We start from the raw sequence: 18,639 nt of genomic DNA, 5'->3' as shown, positions 1-18,639 counted from the left end.
ACATAATTTTAGGCTCAGTATCAATGAAGAAGTCATTTTTGAAGAACAGAAGTATCTCCTGTGACAGATACTTTTAGATACCTAAATATTCTCCATCACCTATCCTTTAATTACATGGTCTAAGCCTTTTCACAAAGAAAAGATAATTTGTTATAGGAGGATACAGGCAGAAAAGGGTTTAAACTGTAGCAAGAAAAATTTGGGTTTGGCATCAGGAAAAAAAATTCTCCCACTGTAGATATTTAAGCACTGCAATAATTTGCTAATGGAGATTGTGAAATCTTCATTAGTGGAACTTTTTCAGCAGACAGGAGGAAAACATCTGTCAGGAGTGACATGTTCCTCAGGAAGGGAGATGGACAAATGGGAAATGGTCATTGGTGCTCCTTTCCAGCTCTACTTTTTCAATGATTGTTAAAGTAGACCAAAAAACAATTTACCTCCTTACGAAATTTCATCCAGGTGCAAGTTATGGGTGCTGTTCCTACCACCTTGGCAAACAGTTCCACTGATTCACCTGCACGGACTTTTCTATCTTCTGGGAACTGAGTAATCTGAGGAGGAGCAGCTGATGGGAAAAATAAAATAAACAAAATCTCTCTTTAGGTTTCTATACTTTATTTTTTTTAAAAAATTCAAAACACATACATGTCTCAGCTCAACTGTTTCAGAGCAGCATTTGAAATCCAGATTAACAGTTATATGTTGTTTGCAATGAAACAATTCTGTGGACATTGTTAATTCTAGTGGAGTGAAGCAATAGCAATCTATCCACCCGAAGTTTGCTCATGCAAAACCAAGGTACAGACATCCAAAGGACAAAAACATTTAGACCTACCACTAGTTCCAAATAGACAGCTTATGAAATTATTTTGTTGTGGATTTTTTTCAGAAAAACTTATTTTTTTTTTCTTTTGCACTTTGTATCTTTGAAGAATGGCTCCAGCTAACTTCTGATCAATCTCCATGTGTGGAGGGGGTCTGCAAACCTGCTCCCTGATGTCATCAGCAGCACTCAGAAAAATTTAAGATTCAAGACCTATGAAGATTCCGGCTTCAGTAGTCAGATAAACATTATGTGGAACAGAAACATCATGAGAGACAAGGAAGGAATTTGGTGTCTTTATCCATCACACTAAATTTTCCGGTGAGCAGTGATGAATCATTTTGTTTGTGTATTGCAGTGCTTCTTTTAAACCTTGCTGTCCCATTCATACTTCTCTGTTCCTGAATCAGACATTCCTCCTCCTCTTCCCTCTCACTGCCTGAGTATCAATAGATGGCAGAACATCTCTTCTGCTAATAGTGCTACATCCTTGTCTCTCAGTTGTGATACTGAGTGTGTCAGACTCCGGTAGCTGTTGGGGTCAGATGCCAGAAATATCATAGGCCAGACAACTCCAGGGTGAAATCTGTACTGTTGCTTTATAAAAGCAGCACAATAAAAAAATATTCTTGTGTGTGTGTGTATCGGAGGGGAAGGGGGCAGACTTGAGGACCTATTGACAGAAATGGTAAGAGGCACTCCCTAATATTAGAATGACCTCACTGCCAAATATAACATTCCTTTCCAAAGCACAGGGCTACTGGGCATGAAAAAAGTGCTTTCTTTTCCTTTTCAATGTAATTAAAACAAAGAGGCCTTCCCCTCAATCCTCTAGGCTTTTTCTTTGAAAAGTCTTTTTTAAAATATCTGAAGGAAACTAGGCTGAGGCACGTATCTGGTGTACAAAACAGCTTGAACAGTTTAAAAGTCTGACAAAGTTTTAAGACACTGAAAGCAGGTTCCTATAGAGGAACTTTCCATGTAACTTTTAATATAGATAGCTTTGCCTAGGAGACTGCAAACACATGAACAGGCTACCATAATGCCAGTGATGAGGAAAAGTAGAATCTATCACCTTATCTGTGGTAGCTACTCATGCAGAGGTGGCACTCTATGATACACAGAGAAGACTCTTTTCACAGAAGGCCAGGGTATGTTGTGGATATATAGAAGGGCACGAGCAACACACTGCTCCTAGTATTTTGTAGGACCCTGTCTCAGACAGACCTTGCTATAGTTTATCTGATAGTAACTTCTTTGGACGCTCATAATTTGATTCTTAGTACAGTGTAACCTCATAAACAACTCTGAAAAGGGACTTACCCACCATTTAATCACATATACAAACAAGTTTATTAAGTGAACAGCTGTACTTGGACATGTGGGTGACGTGCAACAAACTACCTGCTTTTGGAGGAGTCTTTGGAGCTGGTTTCTTCTTCACCGTTGCTTCGCCTAGTTAAAAAAAAAGACAAAAAATCAAACAAAAAGTAAACCATGTTAATTCAAAGGTGAGCTTTGGGAGGCACCAGATTAACTACAAACATCCATATCAATGCCTTGTGGGTACTGGAAAATATGATATGTTCTTCCAGCATATTAAACTTAAGAATTAAAAATACTTTCTAAAAACACTTTTAGTATCCTGAATGATCCTCAGAATATTCACAGTTAAAGCTGAAACTTTTAAAAGAATCAAAGAAATCTGCTACACGTCTCCCATGATCTGTCATAGTCCATTCCTTATAGCAGTTCAACTGGGGTGAAGAAAAGATCCATTTCATACTGAATTTCTGCTCAGATTTCCAGCATAATCAATGCTAAATGAGCTCAGTTAACACCACGTACTGCTTGTCATACCACTTGTGAGCCAGCAAAGAAACAGTGATACACCAACAGTAAATACTAGTATCACCCCTCTGCCTCATCCTATTCCCTAAACAGGTATACATTTTGGCTATATTCACACACACACAAAAAAAAGGGTCATGGCAACAAAAATATGGCTTAGAACTTGAAATCTGGACATGTAAAAAAGATAATGTTCTACAAATTGAGAATTGTAAGTAGAAACACAGTTGAGAAGACAGGTAGGTAGAAAATGGACTATTAACTCATTTTCACAAAACAAGAACTAGAGGCCACCCAATTAAATTACCAGGCAGCAGGCATAAAAGAAACAAAATTATTTTTAAATACAACATGCATAATCTGCGTTCAAAGACACATAAATGTTTTACAATGTAGAAACACAAACAGGTTCAAAAGCACAAATTAATCGGAGTTAGGTCTAGTGGGGGCCATGAAATGTAACAGTTTGGATGCTTTCAAACCACTGAATTCCAGAAGCAGAGGAGCTCATTCCTTTTTGAGCACTCTCTTTTTGTCTGCTGGCCTAAGCGTACTTGTCAGAGGATGGTGTCTGCTGTGAAAGAACATTCCTTATTTCCTTATATAAGCTCAAGTAGGCAGCTTGATTGCAGTAGTCTGGCTTTTAAGATGTCATTGCCTCCAAGGGAAGCAGGATGTACTAAGTGCTTTAGAATATCTGGCAGAATATACATAGGTACCTAGTGATAGCCATAACAGTCTGAAAAGTTTTGAATTTTTTTGTTCATTGTTTTCTTTATTTACTAAAGTTATTTCAAATCAGAAAACACTGAGCAGCAAAAAAATCACCCTAAATTCACCAAGCCAAGAAAAGCAGGTTTTTTTATTTTAACTCCTTTAACTGCAGCAAATAGAGCTGATACCCCAGAACTTATCATCTGATGCCCCATGAAACTTGGCAGCCATGAGCTGCAAAATCACCATGGGAGTTTAATGCTATAGTTCAGGCAACAGACAGATATGAAGACTGAATTTAAGTTTTAGAGTAATTGGACATAGTAGGTGGTGTGCTGTAGGTTACCAAAAGACCAAATTATTTCAAAACTACCTGATGGTTTAGCTGTCAACACCAGTGTTTATTGAGTTCAATCTGGAGAACATTTCACTATGCAGTGAATACAGAAAAGTTTTTGCAACCTTTCCTTTTATAAACCTCTATTTTATTGTGATTTTCTCTCAAAGTATGCTTAGCTTTCATATGCTCTGCCTTTATTGATTTTGCAGGAACTAGAAACACAATAATGGAGAGGTAGGATATTCTTGCAGTACTTATGGCTGAGTCAGAAAAGAATAGTTGCATATTTGCCAAGGAAGCCTTTCTTCGATGACTGTTAAAGGATAAGATGAGAACTTGTGAGGTGTTTATCCTGGTGTAACTGGACCTCCAGGGCATGAGCTGTGTATCTGTCCTGCTGCATCTTCCATGTGGACTTCATGCTTTTTAAATTGAGGCCTTCAAGAAGCACAACTGTGATTAAAGGGACCCACTACTCTTTGGACCACCAGCAGAGTGACACGTACCCTGACTGCTGTAGTAAGTGACAGCAAATACATTTCCACATCCTCTTTCCTGCCAAAGCTGTACAAGCAAAAGCGGCAAGTAGTGTTTTCAGAGCAGCTTTCCTCTTTGTCATTGCATGGTCACACCCTGAGCTAAAACTCTTATTTCAGGTTGCAGCCATATTCCATGGATGAAACTACTTTTATTTTGAGGTGCCAGCTGGAAGAGCTGTAGAGTCTGCCATCTGCTTTTAAACATTCCTATTAATGCAAATAATGCATTAGTTACTCATTAGATGCACAATCCCATGTAAATTAACTCAGTTATATGATTTAAAAATGTGTAAACATTTTTGGTTTTGCGTGTGCTATATTTAGAGAAAAGCAGACTCTCTGCTTTTCTCTAAATTGAGAATGAAGTAGCTGTTGGGTCTCTCCTCAGAGCTCAAATGGCTTGCAATACAAACTACAATGACACAAATTGGTTTGCCTCCACACTACATTAAGCTTGATATGAACAAAGAGCAGCAACGATGAAGGAAAAAGCACCATTTGTGAAGTGCCATCTTGGGTTGCAGAGTTTTTGTTGCTATTTTTCAGAAATGTCACTGCAGACAAATAGAACAAAAACCAACTTCCTGAATCCAGTATGATTTTCACTCAGCTCTTGGCCTACATTGCATATTTGTTGCAGTACCTCAGTAAACAAGCAAAGTGCTGGTGGAGTCATCACACTCTCCAAATGTTCATGTTTCACACTGATTCTTTAATGTCTCTAAAGCTTTTTTCCTCCTGGCTGACAATGTAATTCTCTTCCTTTGCACAATAACTGCACAAAATGGACATCTACATACTCAGATACCCCTCTCACTTTTCTCTGCCTATTATCAACCACTCAGTTCATCACAGAAGGGATCCCAACTGCATAATTTGTTCATTCACAACTACAGCCAGTGACATTCAATTCATCACATTAACAAGAACAATGATTCTATACATGCTAGGATGTATTATGAACCACTAGGTTCATTTACCCTGTAAGTGGAGTAAATTCATGGTAAAACTCCTAGCCCTGGAATAACCAAGGCAGCAAAGCAGAGATCATGAACACATCATTTCATTCAGTTAGGGTACTTCCTTTTATAAGTAAATAAAATTTTTTTGCTTAAATTTTAGTTTTTACCCTCCAGGACACTATATTCACTTAACTGAGGATATACAGACTGTCACTGGATTTCATCAAACCATGCAGGCTTGCTGGAAGGTCTGGCTGAATATCCTGTTTTGCAGACACAAATAGCCCTGAGCAGAAATGAAAGGCAGGGATGGGGTGGAAGGGGATGAGTACAAGGACAGGTCTCTGGCTCTGTGAAGCCATCTTCTTTGGCTAATAGTGTTTACTCCACTGTTTGTAGATCTTCCTTGAGAATACCAGCTCATCTTATGCATCTTTTTGAAATGCAACTTTTGTTTCAAAAGCTGCTGGAGACAGTGAAAAAATCTAATAAAATTACCAAAAGTTCACAAGGTCAAATGACTGTTTTCATTAAAATATTTGAGCTTCTTGGAACTGTTAGTTCAAGTCTGCTTCTGCTGCATTTTTTTTTTTTAAAGACTGTTTGTCTCTCTTTTGATATTTACATTGAAATAGGCTGAAGCTGAAAACCAGCCTGGAAGAAAAAGGACTAATATTCCCCCCTTAAATGAATCTCCCTTCTAGAAACAACTTAACATAAACATTAAAGGGCTGGTATTTACATAACTTTATAGGCAGGTTTGCCTCTTAGAGAGCTTGTGTTTGAGTGAGGGGGACATAAACTAAAAAAAGGGAAAGATCCCATACAGGCTGTGAGCTGTGGGACATTTGGTTGTGCTATTCCTTTCCTCGATGGTGTATTTGTGAGAGCAGATATGTTCAGAGCCTCTGTGTTTCTTTTTTGTTTCCCTTTTTTGGAATTTTACTAAAAATAGGCATAGACCTCCCCTGAAATGGCTCTCTACACAACTTGCTTTCATAGAGCATGAAGTAAAACTCTTAGGATCTGAAAAAAAACCAGTACTCAAGATAGTATTTCCAACTAATCCATAATTCCTACTGTCTTCCCCAGAGGACATGCCTAAAATTATGTGCACATGCTCTGTAGTGATGGATTTCAGCACCTGGTAAACAAGTACAGGTATTACCTAACTGGGTTAACATAAGGATGTTATCCCTGCTTCTGTCTGCTCATAGAATAGCTCAGGATAGGAGAAGGGCTGATGATTAGGGCACTCTAATACTACAGACACATAGGAAACAATTTTCCCCTCATGCAAAACATGTCAAGATTTCATCTTCAGAGTTCAAGAGAAACTGAAAAAAGAAGTCATGTCTGTAAGGTGTCAGACACTATGGTAAGAAGAATATTTATGGAAAATTTATGGAAAACGGAGATTCAAGTATCTGCTCCTTCTTCCCCATCTCACTTGAATCCTCTGGACTTACAGGATATGATATTATGAGGTCTCTCTTTTTCACATGTAAATGAATCCCTTCAGTGTAATCTCTTTAAAAGCCTTCTGGGGGTAGATATCGGGGTCTGAATCAAAGGTGACTCTTTGTCTGTAAAGTCACTACTCCTTGCTATGCCAAAAAACATAGAATGACTGACAGCTAGAAGTGCAGAAAAAATCAAACACTTGGCCTTGTGGTCAAGGCAAAGAATTATTCTGATCTATACTTGTTTCGCCCACAGACTTAGCTGATGGTACAAAACCTTGTTACAGGCATTAGCACAGACAAGATAAAATAGGAGAAGGATGATGGCTACAACTGTAGCAGAAAAAGACAACACATCATTATTTACCAATTTGTTCATAAATCCATTAACCTATGCTAATTGCTAGAGAGTAAAATGACAGTCATAATGCACCAAACACCAGCAGCCTGAAAAGGTTTGGAAGCTTTAAAAGTTTTGCTACGTTGCTTCTCAAAGAGCAAATTTCTCATAATATTTAGTATCTAAATATAATAAAACAGAAAGCAACTCTGATTAAATTTGATGAGAAGCAGAAATTAGAAAACTAAATTCCATACAAGTCAGTTATTTGAGTTTGTGTGCTTCAGAACAGTTTTTAAAAGCTTTTATTTTATTTTTCATTAAAAACAACTGTCATTTTGTTGCAACATCCCATATTTAGTTTCTAAATCACGCAGAGATTGTACTCCAAGTGAAAAAAAAATACAGACTCCTCCGTCTCAAAATAAAAATAAACCCCAGGAAATACTCACTTTTGCATTGCAGTCACAAGAGAGCTAGCATACACTAGCTTCAATAATGTGATATGGTACACTGAAAATAACTCAGTATTTGAAAACAGCTTGGGTGGAGGAATAAACAATTCCATAGCAGTTGAGTAGCAGAGTGCTTGAGCAACCTCTGCAATTAAAGCAAATCTGAGCAGTGCAGAAGAGATGCAGTATCAAATAGAGCTTATAAACAACCCGGGTCATGTGAATTCCACTAAAATTCCTCTTGGTGGGAGCAAGACAGCAACGTAAGTTTCTTAAATATAGATTTAATTTTCACATTTCCCATGTCCTGCAAGGACATCTACAATTAGATGGCAAAACCCTGTGCCCAAGTGTGTAGGAACAGGAATCTAAACTAGGTTACTAGCTACTAGTCCATTACACAGGGAAATACTGTCAGGTCATCTGCACATTCAGGAGCTCCAAATGGTGTCAGTGGGAAAAGCTAGGTACTATGTGCTTTTTGCACACTAGTGAAGCCATTGGATTTAGGTCCCTGTTTTATAGAGAAGAAACTTTGGTCAATGCTTCTATGACATGCCTCAGATCTGCGATTTCCGGCCAATGACTGAACTGGAAATTAATGATGCACAGCACCTCTTCAAGGCCGTGTTACAGTAACTATCCATTTTTCTCTGCATGAGACAGTCAATAAACATTTCTGTCTTCTTCTGTCAACATACAGATATGTAGGTTGGACTGCATGAAATACACATGGAAAATACTGTTCTGTGCCAACATTAACTCAGAAAATATCAGTATGGTGAGAGCTGTAAAGTAACTTGGCAGAGGTTCAAAATGCCTACCCAGCATTAGTGAAGCAGGGCTGAACTGGGCACTCAGGGGAAGAGATTGGACAACAAATTACTTGTTTCTCCATTGCTCACTTTATACATACAGTAACTGAATTTTCTTTTCATCTGTGGTGCAACTAACCTTCAGTCTCACCAAGTTAAATTGCCTTTTTACTTCAGCCCAACTTGGCTGTGAGGCCCTGTGGCACCCTTGGGCCCTGAGCCTGAGGAATGAAGGCAGCACCTTTCATAACCCAGAGTTTCAGAGAAATCTTATTTAGGTCTTAAAAATAGCTAATGGCAAGTTGATTTACATATACTAAAAGCGGAATTTTCAGCTTCCCTTAGGAAAAAAGATTAATTTTTCCTTGAAATGTTTGGTCAGAGGCTTCACTGACAACGTAAGTCATGTTGTTCCAACACACTAAGTACTTGCACTCACTGTGCAGAAGATGTCTTGGATCTTGCAGCAGCCAGGAGCAGAGCAGCATGAGCCTTCTGGGAAATGAATGGGACTAAGGGAACTGGCTTGGATAGCCTCTTTGACCCTAAAAGCATCCCAGGGACCAAAGAGGTCAGGAGAAGTACAGTCACCAGATCACAGCTGCTATCCAGCCCTCTTATTTCTGTAATTAAAAGAACATCTCTGACTTGATCAGCTTCCTTAGCAATTGAGTTCTTCACTTAGCAAGTGGCAAGTTTTATACTTGGGACAAAACAATCTGACATGAAATTAAGATTTTGAAACATTTGACATTAATCAATGCCGTGTTTCATATTATTTCCATAGAATGGAAATCAACAGAAAATTGGAAGCATTTACTGGCATAGTTACATATTATCTAAACTGGACGCATCAAGTTTAATGGTTTAATGACATTTTCTTAAAATGGTGTTTGCAGACTTGGATTTTCTGACAAGATTGTTTATTAAAGAGTAAATAACAGAACTGCATGTTAATCACTTGGCCACTGACTCATAATTTTTCCATGGTAATTAATACTTAGAATTCCCCCCACTAGGAAAAGAATATATTAACATGATAAGGAGTCCTGTCTAACACATTTACTTTCATGTTCCAGAGATGCCACTGGGCAGCCTTGTATTCAAGTACCAATAATGCTAAAAATTCATATCAGGGAAGATAACAGTGCAACCTTCCAGAGGATTTGATCTGGACAGTGCCACTGGTGACATTTTATTCAGAACCATCAGCAAGAGAAGTTACTTTACCAAAAATGTGTTTGACATGAAATCAAACATTTTATATCGTAGCAGATATAAAAGATTTAAATCAGCAAGGTACCAAATACTGCTAAATAACTCGAAAGTGTGTGGAGAAAGTCGTTTTCTTTGATGTAACTTTATTTTTAACTGAATGGAAGAACTCACATTTGTGCAATCAACCTCTGTGCTGGGTCATCCCTTCAATGTATGTGGTCTGGATACCAGAACAGTGGGTTTAACAAGTGTTACTCAGATGAGGGAATCCAGGATATCCTGTTAAGTTTTCATACCAATGATTATGACAGGTGATAATTGCCATTTCTTAATATTTACTGAAAGTAGTGCTGTGAATTAGCCCTACAAAAAAACCACTGGGCATTTCTTTCCAAACACTTTAATCCAATGCTTAGATTTATGAGGGTTATTTTCTAAAGCATTAAAGCCATTTTTTTTCTCAGTAGCAATAACTGGGATACAGTTTCTTCCTACTATAGTAAAGTTATGTTGCAGGGCTTAGCTGTGGTAAAGTTTAAAAAATAGCATCTGGCTTCTGTAATGTGCCTTTTTCATCAGCAAATCTCGAAAAAAGCCTTTAAAAATATGCTTTTGGAAATTATTGGGATGTCAGTTAAAATAATCTGTAGTATTTTCGATATTGCATTTGAGCTAATGATAAGACTGAGAATCATGAAAGCTGGGTTCCAGATCTGCAAATGAATGTGCCTGATCATGGGCTAATTTTGGTCCCCAGCTTAAGACACATTAAGGACAACAACATATTTGGAAGTGTGGAGTAGTAATAGTCTTTTTTGAAAAAGAATATTTATTTATAAACCTTGAAATCTTTATTTACTCTTAAAAATCTCAAGCAGCACTTTGATTTTTCCACAGTCTGTTGTGACAAAAACATTTATTTAATAGGCACTGAAGATTTTGCAAGTGGCTTTGGTAATTGCAATAAGCCCTTCCCTTTAAGCTTACTTTGAAGTAACTTCTAATTTCAAAGGGAACTGGACACCTAAATCCCTTTACAGCAGTTTCAAAGCTCCCTACAGAAATGTTCAAGTGGTGAGAATTTTTGGCTCAGTGTTTCTGCTGCAGGGCTGTGTCAAACTAGAAGACCCTTGTATTACCCACTGATTGTTCTGGCATAGCACAGAGAATGCAATATGGTAAATAATGAAGGGTTCCAATTTTCCACTGCCTCTTTTAGTCTTTTATATCTGCACAGAAGAAACTTGACACTTTATTATTCTAACTCAGTAACATTTGACATCCACCTAGAGAAGACACGAGTGGCAAAGCCCAAGTCAGTACAGTCAGTGCAGAATGAACCAGCTCCAGAAGTGCCCTTCCTCTCTTCTTCCTTAGGATTTTTTCACCCAGATTCAAAGGTGGATCTGTTGGTTATCCTCAGAAACTTCGCTATTTATTCTATTTATCATTGGAGAGTTGCATAATTATTAATAAATTATGGTGACAGAATACTATTTGTAAGCAAAAAGAAATACATTGTAATTTTCCTAATTTACATGGGAGCAATCTTGCTGCATGTAAAACTGCAAGCATCCATTCAGAGATATTGTTAATTACTGAATGATACAAAGCTGCCTTCAGAGATGCTCTTCTGAGAATAACTGTCTATTTTACACCAGAATCCAGTATATAGTGCATATCAAAACAAGTAATACCCAAAATTCTACTTACTATTGGATTTCTGTAGCTTATAATACCCAAGCTTCCAGTAATAAAATTATGTTGTCAGAATGAGCAGTCAAATGAACTGGGTCAGCAACTCTTCTCACAGCGAGACAAATTCTACAGGTTAAAATACTGACAAAATTCACCATTCTCCACAAAAAAGAAATGTATTGATCTTTGCTTTCAGGACCCTAAAGTTAATTACTTTTCTGAAGGTTCCTACTGGGGCAAAAAAACAAGGATCACTTATAATTTATCTGAAGAGAGAAAAGGTTGACATATCTGCTAACCATGAAATTTGACTTGCACTTCCTTACAGAAAGAGGAAAACATGGATCTTTTCTCCTGAAAACCATTTGTAAAAGTGACAGAGAGTTTATACTTTCTGTACCCCATAGAGTATATACTGTTGTGACTGAATTCACTATCCAAAATTCGGAATTCATTCAGTGGCATTTTTAGGAATTTTTGTTCTCTGTTTCTTCAATACCGTTCCGTACACTCTACTCGCCATTAGGACTGTTGGTGACTTGACATGGCAACAAAGGCTAGAAGGGATTAGAGTAAAAATGTATCTCCTTATTAGATTGGGACATCTTAATTCACAGCCATTCTCTATTAACCCTCTTTTCAAGAGAAATAAAGTGAAGATGCACAAACTTCTGACTTGTTAAGCCCATCCTCTTTTAAGTAAGGAAATTTACAATCTCTGCATCTGATAAGGATTTCAGTATCAATTGAAACTGGATCAGTTTTGTGTATTTTGCCCCTGACAAATGTACAAATAAAACACTCAGGCAGACAAATACCCACTGTCCTCAGGGACTGAGATGTTAAAAATCACCTGTGAAATCTCTGCAGCCAAATCCTTTTAAAATTAAATATATATTTTTCAAAAGTTTTCCAAAAATTCTTCCAAAGCCCAGTTTCCTAACATTCTCTCTGGTTACCTTGATCTTTTCTGTGCAACAGAAAAGATGGTTTATAGGCATTTTGAAAGAGCTTATGAGAAATTCAAGAACTTGAAACACTGGTATAATGTGCTATGGAGCAACCCTAAGAAAACCATTCCCCATTATTTCAACCTTCTTTTCCCAATCATTTCTGCAGCCAGAGTAGCAAGCTTCTGTTTTGCTACCTATGTCCAATTTCCACTAAAATCAAAAGCAAAACAAGCAGGATGTGGATCAGGTCATACATCTGCATATTTAGACTGAATTTCCAACTCACACTTTCCCCTGGGAAAGCTGCAATTGATAACACTGCTGGCAGGATCAGAGGAAATGTGTGTGTTTGTGTGCATAGAAAACACTATTCAAAACACTATCCCGTGGAGATTTAAACAGCTTTAATATTTTCTTTTCTATTGATGTTCAAGAACAAAATGATTGTTCCTAATTGCTACCATTTACAGCATTTGAAGCTCAGATGCAGAGGTGGAGAATGTCAGCGTGACCCTTCCCACACCTCCACTCATTAGTGGTTGGAGTGAGAGTTATAATACTCAGCCAGCAACTCAAAAATAGCTGTAGCACAGGGCATAGATCTATGTAAGTGACAATTTCAGAAGCACAGTTATTACCTGTGATCATCAATTAGTACAAAACTGCACTGGGTCCTGCTTAAAGCAGCTGAAACCCTTCATGCTGGAAGATCAGATCATAGCTTTTTATTTTTGACAGAGCTGGATAAAATATTTCATGTTTTCATTAAACCATGTCTTTATGTTTTTTAGGGACTCCCATGGTGGACATCTTAGATAAACAACTTTCAAAGTCCAGTTTTGATTTAAAAGATATTTGTATCCCCTGTCCACTTAATTTCAAAAATAGTAGTGGTATTAGGAATTTCTAAACTGACATTAATGTGCTGCCTTTACCATTTAAAGTTTCCTCTTAATCAAATGCATGTTTGCAGAGTCACAAACATGGGAATTTATAGCTAACTTGTTATTTCAGAAAGCATTAAAAGCAAGTTAAGCATTTGGGATTAAAACAAAGAATGCAAAATTCCCCAAACCACTCCATGGTCATGGAAAAAAAGGACAGATTATGCTACAGCACATTTCAGCCAAGATGCCTTGCCTACCAGTGGTAAAACGCTATATTGTCTACACAGGACACAACACGACTTGAAGCAAACTACTCGAGTATTTCTGTGCTTTTTGGGAGGCAGCCAAAAATAAATTGGTGTCACAAGTTTATTGCACCATTATGAAAAACTGAGAGCAGAGCGGGCTTGGTTTGAAGTCACAGTTTCAGCTCTTACTTCTAATCCCCACATGGCAAAAACTCATTTCATGTGACTTATGTGCAAGGGCTAAAGAAACAGCACAAGCTTCTGATACTGTGTCTGCATACAGAAGGGAATGACCACAGAATCCCAAAGCACTTTTCTGTTTCCACTGAAAAGAAATCAGTCCAAATCCAGGTCACTTACTCTCTGTTGGCAGCACCGGGGGAAGTGTGGTCTTAGGTTTCTTGGTCTTCTTGTCAGTAGGCTTTGAGGTCTTTGAGGCATCTGCAATCAAAACAAATAATAAAATACAAACCCTATTTAAAAATTAATAATGAAAAAGCTGTCTAATAAAATGTTTGTTTTGGATCTTTCTGCTAAGTTAGAGGAAATTGCTGTCCTTCAGGTTTTTAAGAAAGATTTTCTGCACAGATTTGCTCGTGAATGTTACATTCTGAAAGGAAGAAGGAGCAGAGAGGGAGAAGCCCTATATGAAAGCAGCTGCACTGAGAACCCAAGGAAGCAGCTAGACAAGAGCTGCCATCTAAGCTGATAGGTCTGTTTTAGCTGAATAGGACAAAGTACGATGTGCACAAAGCTGCATTAGGCAGTGTATGGGAAAGGGAAACATCATTTCATCCCAAACAATCCCTTGCCATGCAATTCTTCTATTCCATTGTCTATATAATCTATACCTATTTACCCATTTGGAGAAGTAGCATTTCCTCCATATGTTTAAATCTTTCTAAGAAAATACTGCTACACATTAGTTCATTCCTAAATAAAAATGGCAAAAAGGCATCATAGGACTGAGGTTTGATGGATTTTATTATTTTCACAATTGCACAGCTCATATCCAGAAACTGGCTCATCACTGCAGGCTACACTGACACTTAAGAGAGACAATAAAGCTCCCTTCCACATGTTTCCCTTATGACATGGACACATTAATAGAAGGTGCAACTGTTTTTCAGCAAGGCTATTCCAGGTTGAACACAATCAGAAGGCTGGAGCACCTCTCCTACGAAGACAGACTGAGAGGGTTGGGGTTGTTCAGCCTGGAGAAGAGAAGGCTCTGAGGAGACTTGAAAGCCCCTTCCAGTACATAAAGAGGCTACAGCAGAGCTGGAGAGGGACTTTTTACAGAGGTCTGTAGTGACAGGACAGATGGAAATGGCCTTAAGATGAAGGATGGAAGGTTTAAATTTAGATATTAGGAAGAAATTTTTCACTGTGAGGGTGATGAGGCACGGGAACAGGTTGCCCAAAGAGGTTGTCGTCTTCCTATCCCTGGAGGTGTTCAAGACCAGGTTGGATGGGGCTTTGAGCAACCTGGTCTAGTGGAAGATGTCCCTGCCCATGGCAGGGGGTTGGAACAAGATGATCTTTAGGTCCCTTCCAATACAAACCATTCTAGTTTCTATGATTCTGTAATGCAAATCCTAACAAGCTTCACTTGATATTCAGCTTTCAGAGGATTTGTGAGTGAGAGAGCTGTTTGAAATTTGGTTACCAGACAAAAGATGACATAAATGTTATGGAATCAGCTATTTCAGTCACCCACTTATAGGTACTAGAGCGTGAAAATTCATCTAAGTTTCCTAAAAAGTTAAAAAGGGAAGACAGAATCTCCTGACAAACAATTCAGAGTAGGAGGCTGTGTGAGATCTCAGTTCAGACACTTGGATTCTACAGATTTGACAACTGAAGTCAAACATTCCTCCAATCTTACGTAAGTCCATGGTGCCAAAAGGAATATAATGATAATTATGGCTACTTGTTGAGTCTAAAAACCGGCATCTGGGATCCTAACAGCAGACTGAAGAAGGGAGAAATTTTAGTTGTTTTTTTAGATCACAATTCTAATTTAAAAATAACAGTCATCCCCTCTGCCAGTCAGACACAGGATATCAAATGGCGCCTTTCCTAAATAGCTGGAGTTTGCTGTGGTGCCATTCCTCAAAAAACTCTTCTCAGCAGCACGCCAGGAGAGAATGAAAAAGACAGATGAGGCAGCCACTGTCAAGGTAAGGAATGTGGTCATTCTGGTGCCCAACATCATGTGAGCAATGAGCTCCTAATGCCATGGGTGCCACCACCACAGTGAGCCAGACAGCTGATATCATGTCATTCGTATCATCAGGCAATGAATACGGCATGAGCTGACAGCCTCCCATGATCAAGATTTTGCAAGCCAAAGTCTACCTTGCAGCCTCCTAGAGCATGCATTGTCCAGCAGGAAACTGGAAGCGGGAAGTATGCTAAGGGAGGCTTCAGGAAGAAAAGGAATGTACTTGAAGGAGATCAGACGACAAAGGAAAAATACGTAGGTGACTGAGATATTTAAAAGATGCTAAGGCAGCTCTAGAGAACTGCTGTATGCTAAGCATTTGATGATCTGATCCTTTACCACTCTGCATCTGTGGTAGTTAAGGTGTTGCTTAAAGTAGTTAAGATTTTGCTTAAAGCCTCTTGATAGTCTTCTTTGATCTTCAGCGCTGGTAAAATTTATTACTTTAAATTATAGAAATATAAACAATAGTTTATCAAATATCTAATACAGATTACGCTGTGACCATAGTATCACAGAAGGTGCCATTACAGGAGCCAACATAATTAATTGTAATTTTATGTCTAATCAATTCCCTTTTCAGCTACATGAAGATTGATCTTTAGTGAGGATTTGTGGGACCATATTCTTACCTCATGTCATGTAACATTAGGAAAACAAATAATAGTTTTCTTTTCTAGATCTCCTGCCCCAAATACCACATCTGCAACACAGTTGTGAGGGTTCAGTACCCAAGTTCTATATTATTAGGCTTGCTGTTTAGTTTTGTATTCTTTTTAGTCACAATGGAAAGTCTCAAAAGTATTTAAGGATGAGCTCACCAGAAGGTAAGCTGGTAAGAAGCACATTTGGTTACTTTAAGCCCCTTAAATAACTTAAACTCCATGGCAGTTTTATAAGTCTGAGTCTCACTCAACCTCACAATAAAATACTTGCCCAAGGCCAAGACTTTTTGGCAAGAGTACAGTGTCATCAGCATGACCAAGGCTGAAAATGAGTACCTCCATGTTCCAAGACTATGGCATACAAGGATGGTTGAGCTGCTAATTTGTTTATTTTTGCTCACTTCCACTAGAAAACCAAATGACCAAACATCAGTGAATGCAAAGAATTGGAAAGTTCTAGGTCGAGAAACGTGCCCTACACAGTCCTGAGGCAGACTGATACCCAGGGTCTCACACTGAATTCTTACATGCTCTCAGAAGATACATTCAACTCAGAAACAAATCATACAGGTTCAACTGACTGCTCTAAAAACCTTGTAGTGATACAGTGGGCAGCAGGAGGATGTAGATTATTCCACAAAGCAACGAGAGCCCTTGGTTCTGTACTGTCTCTCTGCTCATGCCTCTTTATGGTAGACATTGAATTATCTATTGACCAAAAAGTGCAGAAGGGAAGGGGGTAGAGCTCTTTCTTTTTTGTGTAAGTGGTTCCTAAAGGCTGGTATTGGGAAATAAGGGGGGGGAGGAGGAAGTTCTGAGGAAGGGTTTTCCTGTATCCAGCACAATACTTACCTTCTACCACCACTTTGCAAGCACATTCAGCTTTTCCTGCTGAGTTCTCAGCTATACACTTGTATTCGCCCCCATCTTCAGGCATGGCCTTCTCAATGGTAAGTGAGCAGAGTGTCCCTGGTACAAAGGAGGGAGAGATCAAATGTTACATTGCAGTTCACAGAAACCTCAGTGCTATTAAGGAACAGAATGCATCAAGTGAGCCAATCCTTCACCACAGGTGATCTTCACTGCTAGAAAAACCTGTATTGGCCTTAAAAGTTTGACATAAAAATTGGAACCTTATTAATGCTAAATAAATAAAACCACACTGATAGATAAATTGAATCTTATTGCTGTTCCCTACGATACTCAAAGCTGTCCCTGCAGCCCTGGACAAGTTAATGGATAAGGGTAGAGAATACCCAGAACAGCACCTCTGCTGCTCTTCTTTGCCTTATAGCACAAACCAGAAGTCCTCACTCAGATGATTTTTTCCAAAAGTGCTAGTAGTTTAGGACTGTAAATAAAAGCATTACTGTCAAAGAGCCATGTGCAATATTTTGGTTCAGCCTTATCTCTACCAATCCCATGAACATCCACATGTAAAAGCAGAACTTCAGCTTAGTGTCTAAGTTTAAAAATGCCACTGAGAGACATTGTCTTTTTGCTTGAACTATTTAATGAATAAATGTCTGGTATTGTAAAGCATCCATTACAAAGCCCAATATAACAGTGGCAATCAAATTTGTCACTCTAACAAATCCACTTCTTTTCAAAGAAAAAAGCCAAATTTGACTTAATTGGGTTTGCAGAAACAGGATGCAACATAAGCTCCGTAGTTACCAAGGGAAGCTTGGTATGACCCAAGGGAAATACGTTTCCTCTTAAAAATTAAAACTCTGTGAACCAAAACAGAAGTTGTTCCCAGTAGGTGGGGGATGAGGAAGGGAAACCTAATCCCTTATGTTCACTTGCGTTGCTTGGAACAAAGAGGTACTTTCTTTCCCAATTAAAATGCTCCATACTTTCCCCTTCCAAATATCCCCCATTAAGTGAGGGTGAATTGTGGACTTGCCTTCTTCCTCACTGGAAAGCTGTGCCTGTCCACTAAACACAGCCAGAGACATTGTGCTCTTCTACCCCACCTACATCTACCCATTGCTGTTCCCTTGTCCAGAACACCTCTCACCCCCTCCACCTACCTCAGTTGCAGTAAAACCTTCCCCCCTTCCTCCATTTACCTTTCTCACAGTCTCTCCTAATTAATGACAAGATTGAATAGTTGTTTGTTTTTTTGTTTTTCAGATATCTACCCTGGTTCCTGAGATCTAGGAAAAGTTCCCAGCATCTCTACTTGCCCCCTTTCTCTCTATGTTAACTGGAGGCTGCCTTCTACCCTTCCAGAGTGCTTGATCTCAGGTTCCCCATCAAATGTATCCCCTGTGATGTGAGAACCGGCAGAGGCACAGATGATGGTGACTCATGAAAATGACCTTGAAAGGTCCTTGAAAAGAACTCCCCTTCATCAGAATAACTTGGGAGTTCACTGATTCTCCTTGGAGACAAACTCAGTTTTGATATAGCAATTATGCTTTTGGCATTGA

General features: G+C 38.6%; 1 protein-coding gene across 3 annotated transcripts in view; it reads right to left on the bottom strand.

Annotated features, from left to right (window-relative positions):
• Positions 1–18,639, bottom strand: part of MYLK (myosin light chain kinase) — a 190,220-nt gene that overhangs the window by 46,642 nt on the left and 124,939 nt on the right. For 2 of the 3 annotated variants that reach the window (XM_029959831.1, XM_029959830.1), the window contains exons 17-20: positions 17,054–17,170; positions 13,670–13,750; positions 2,228–2,281; positions 441–568 (exon numbers count right to left, since the gene is read on the bottom strand). In XM_029959831.1, coding sequence (XP_029815691.1) covers positions 441–568; positions 2,228–2,281; positions 13,670–13,750; positions 17,054–17,170 — 380 coding nt within the window. The remainder of the gene's footprint in view (positions 1–440; positions 569–2,227; positions 2,282–13,669; positions 13,751–17,053; positions 17,171–18,639) is intronic. The other variant, XM_029959832.1, reaches the window with a different exon arrangement.

This window comes from Manacus vitellinus, unplaced genomic scaffold (assembly GCF_001715985.3).
Source record: "Manacus vitellinus isolate BGI_N305 unplaced genomic scaffold, ASM171598v3 scaffold_22_pilon, whole genome shotgun sequence".
Classification (NCBI taxonomy): Eukaryota; Metazoa; Chordata; class Aves; order Passeriformes; family Pipridae; genus Manacus; species Manacus vitellinus.
Note: the sequence above shows the minus strand (reverse complement) of the source record. Positions and strands in the feature narration are given on the sequence as shown.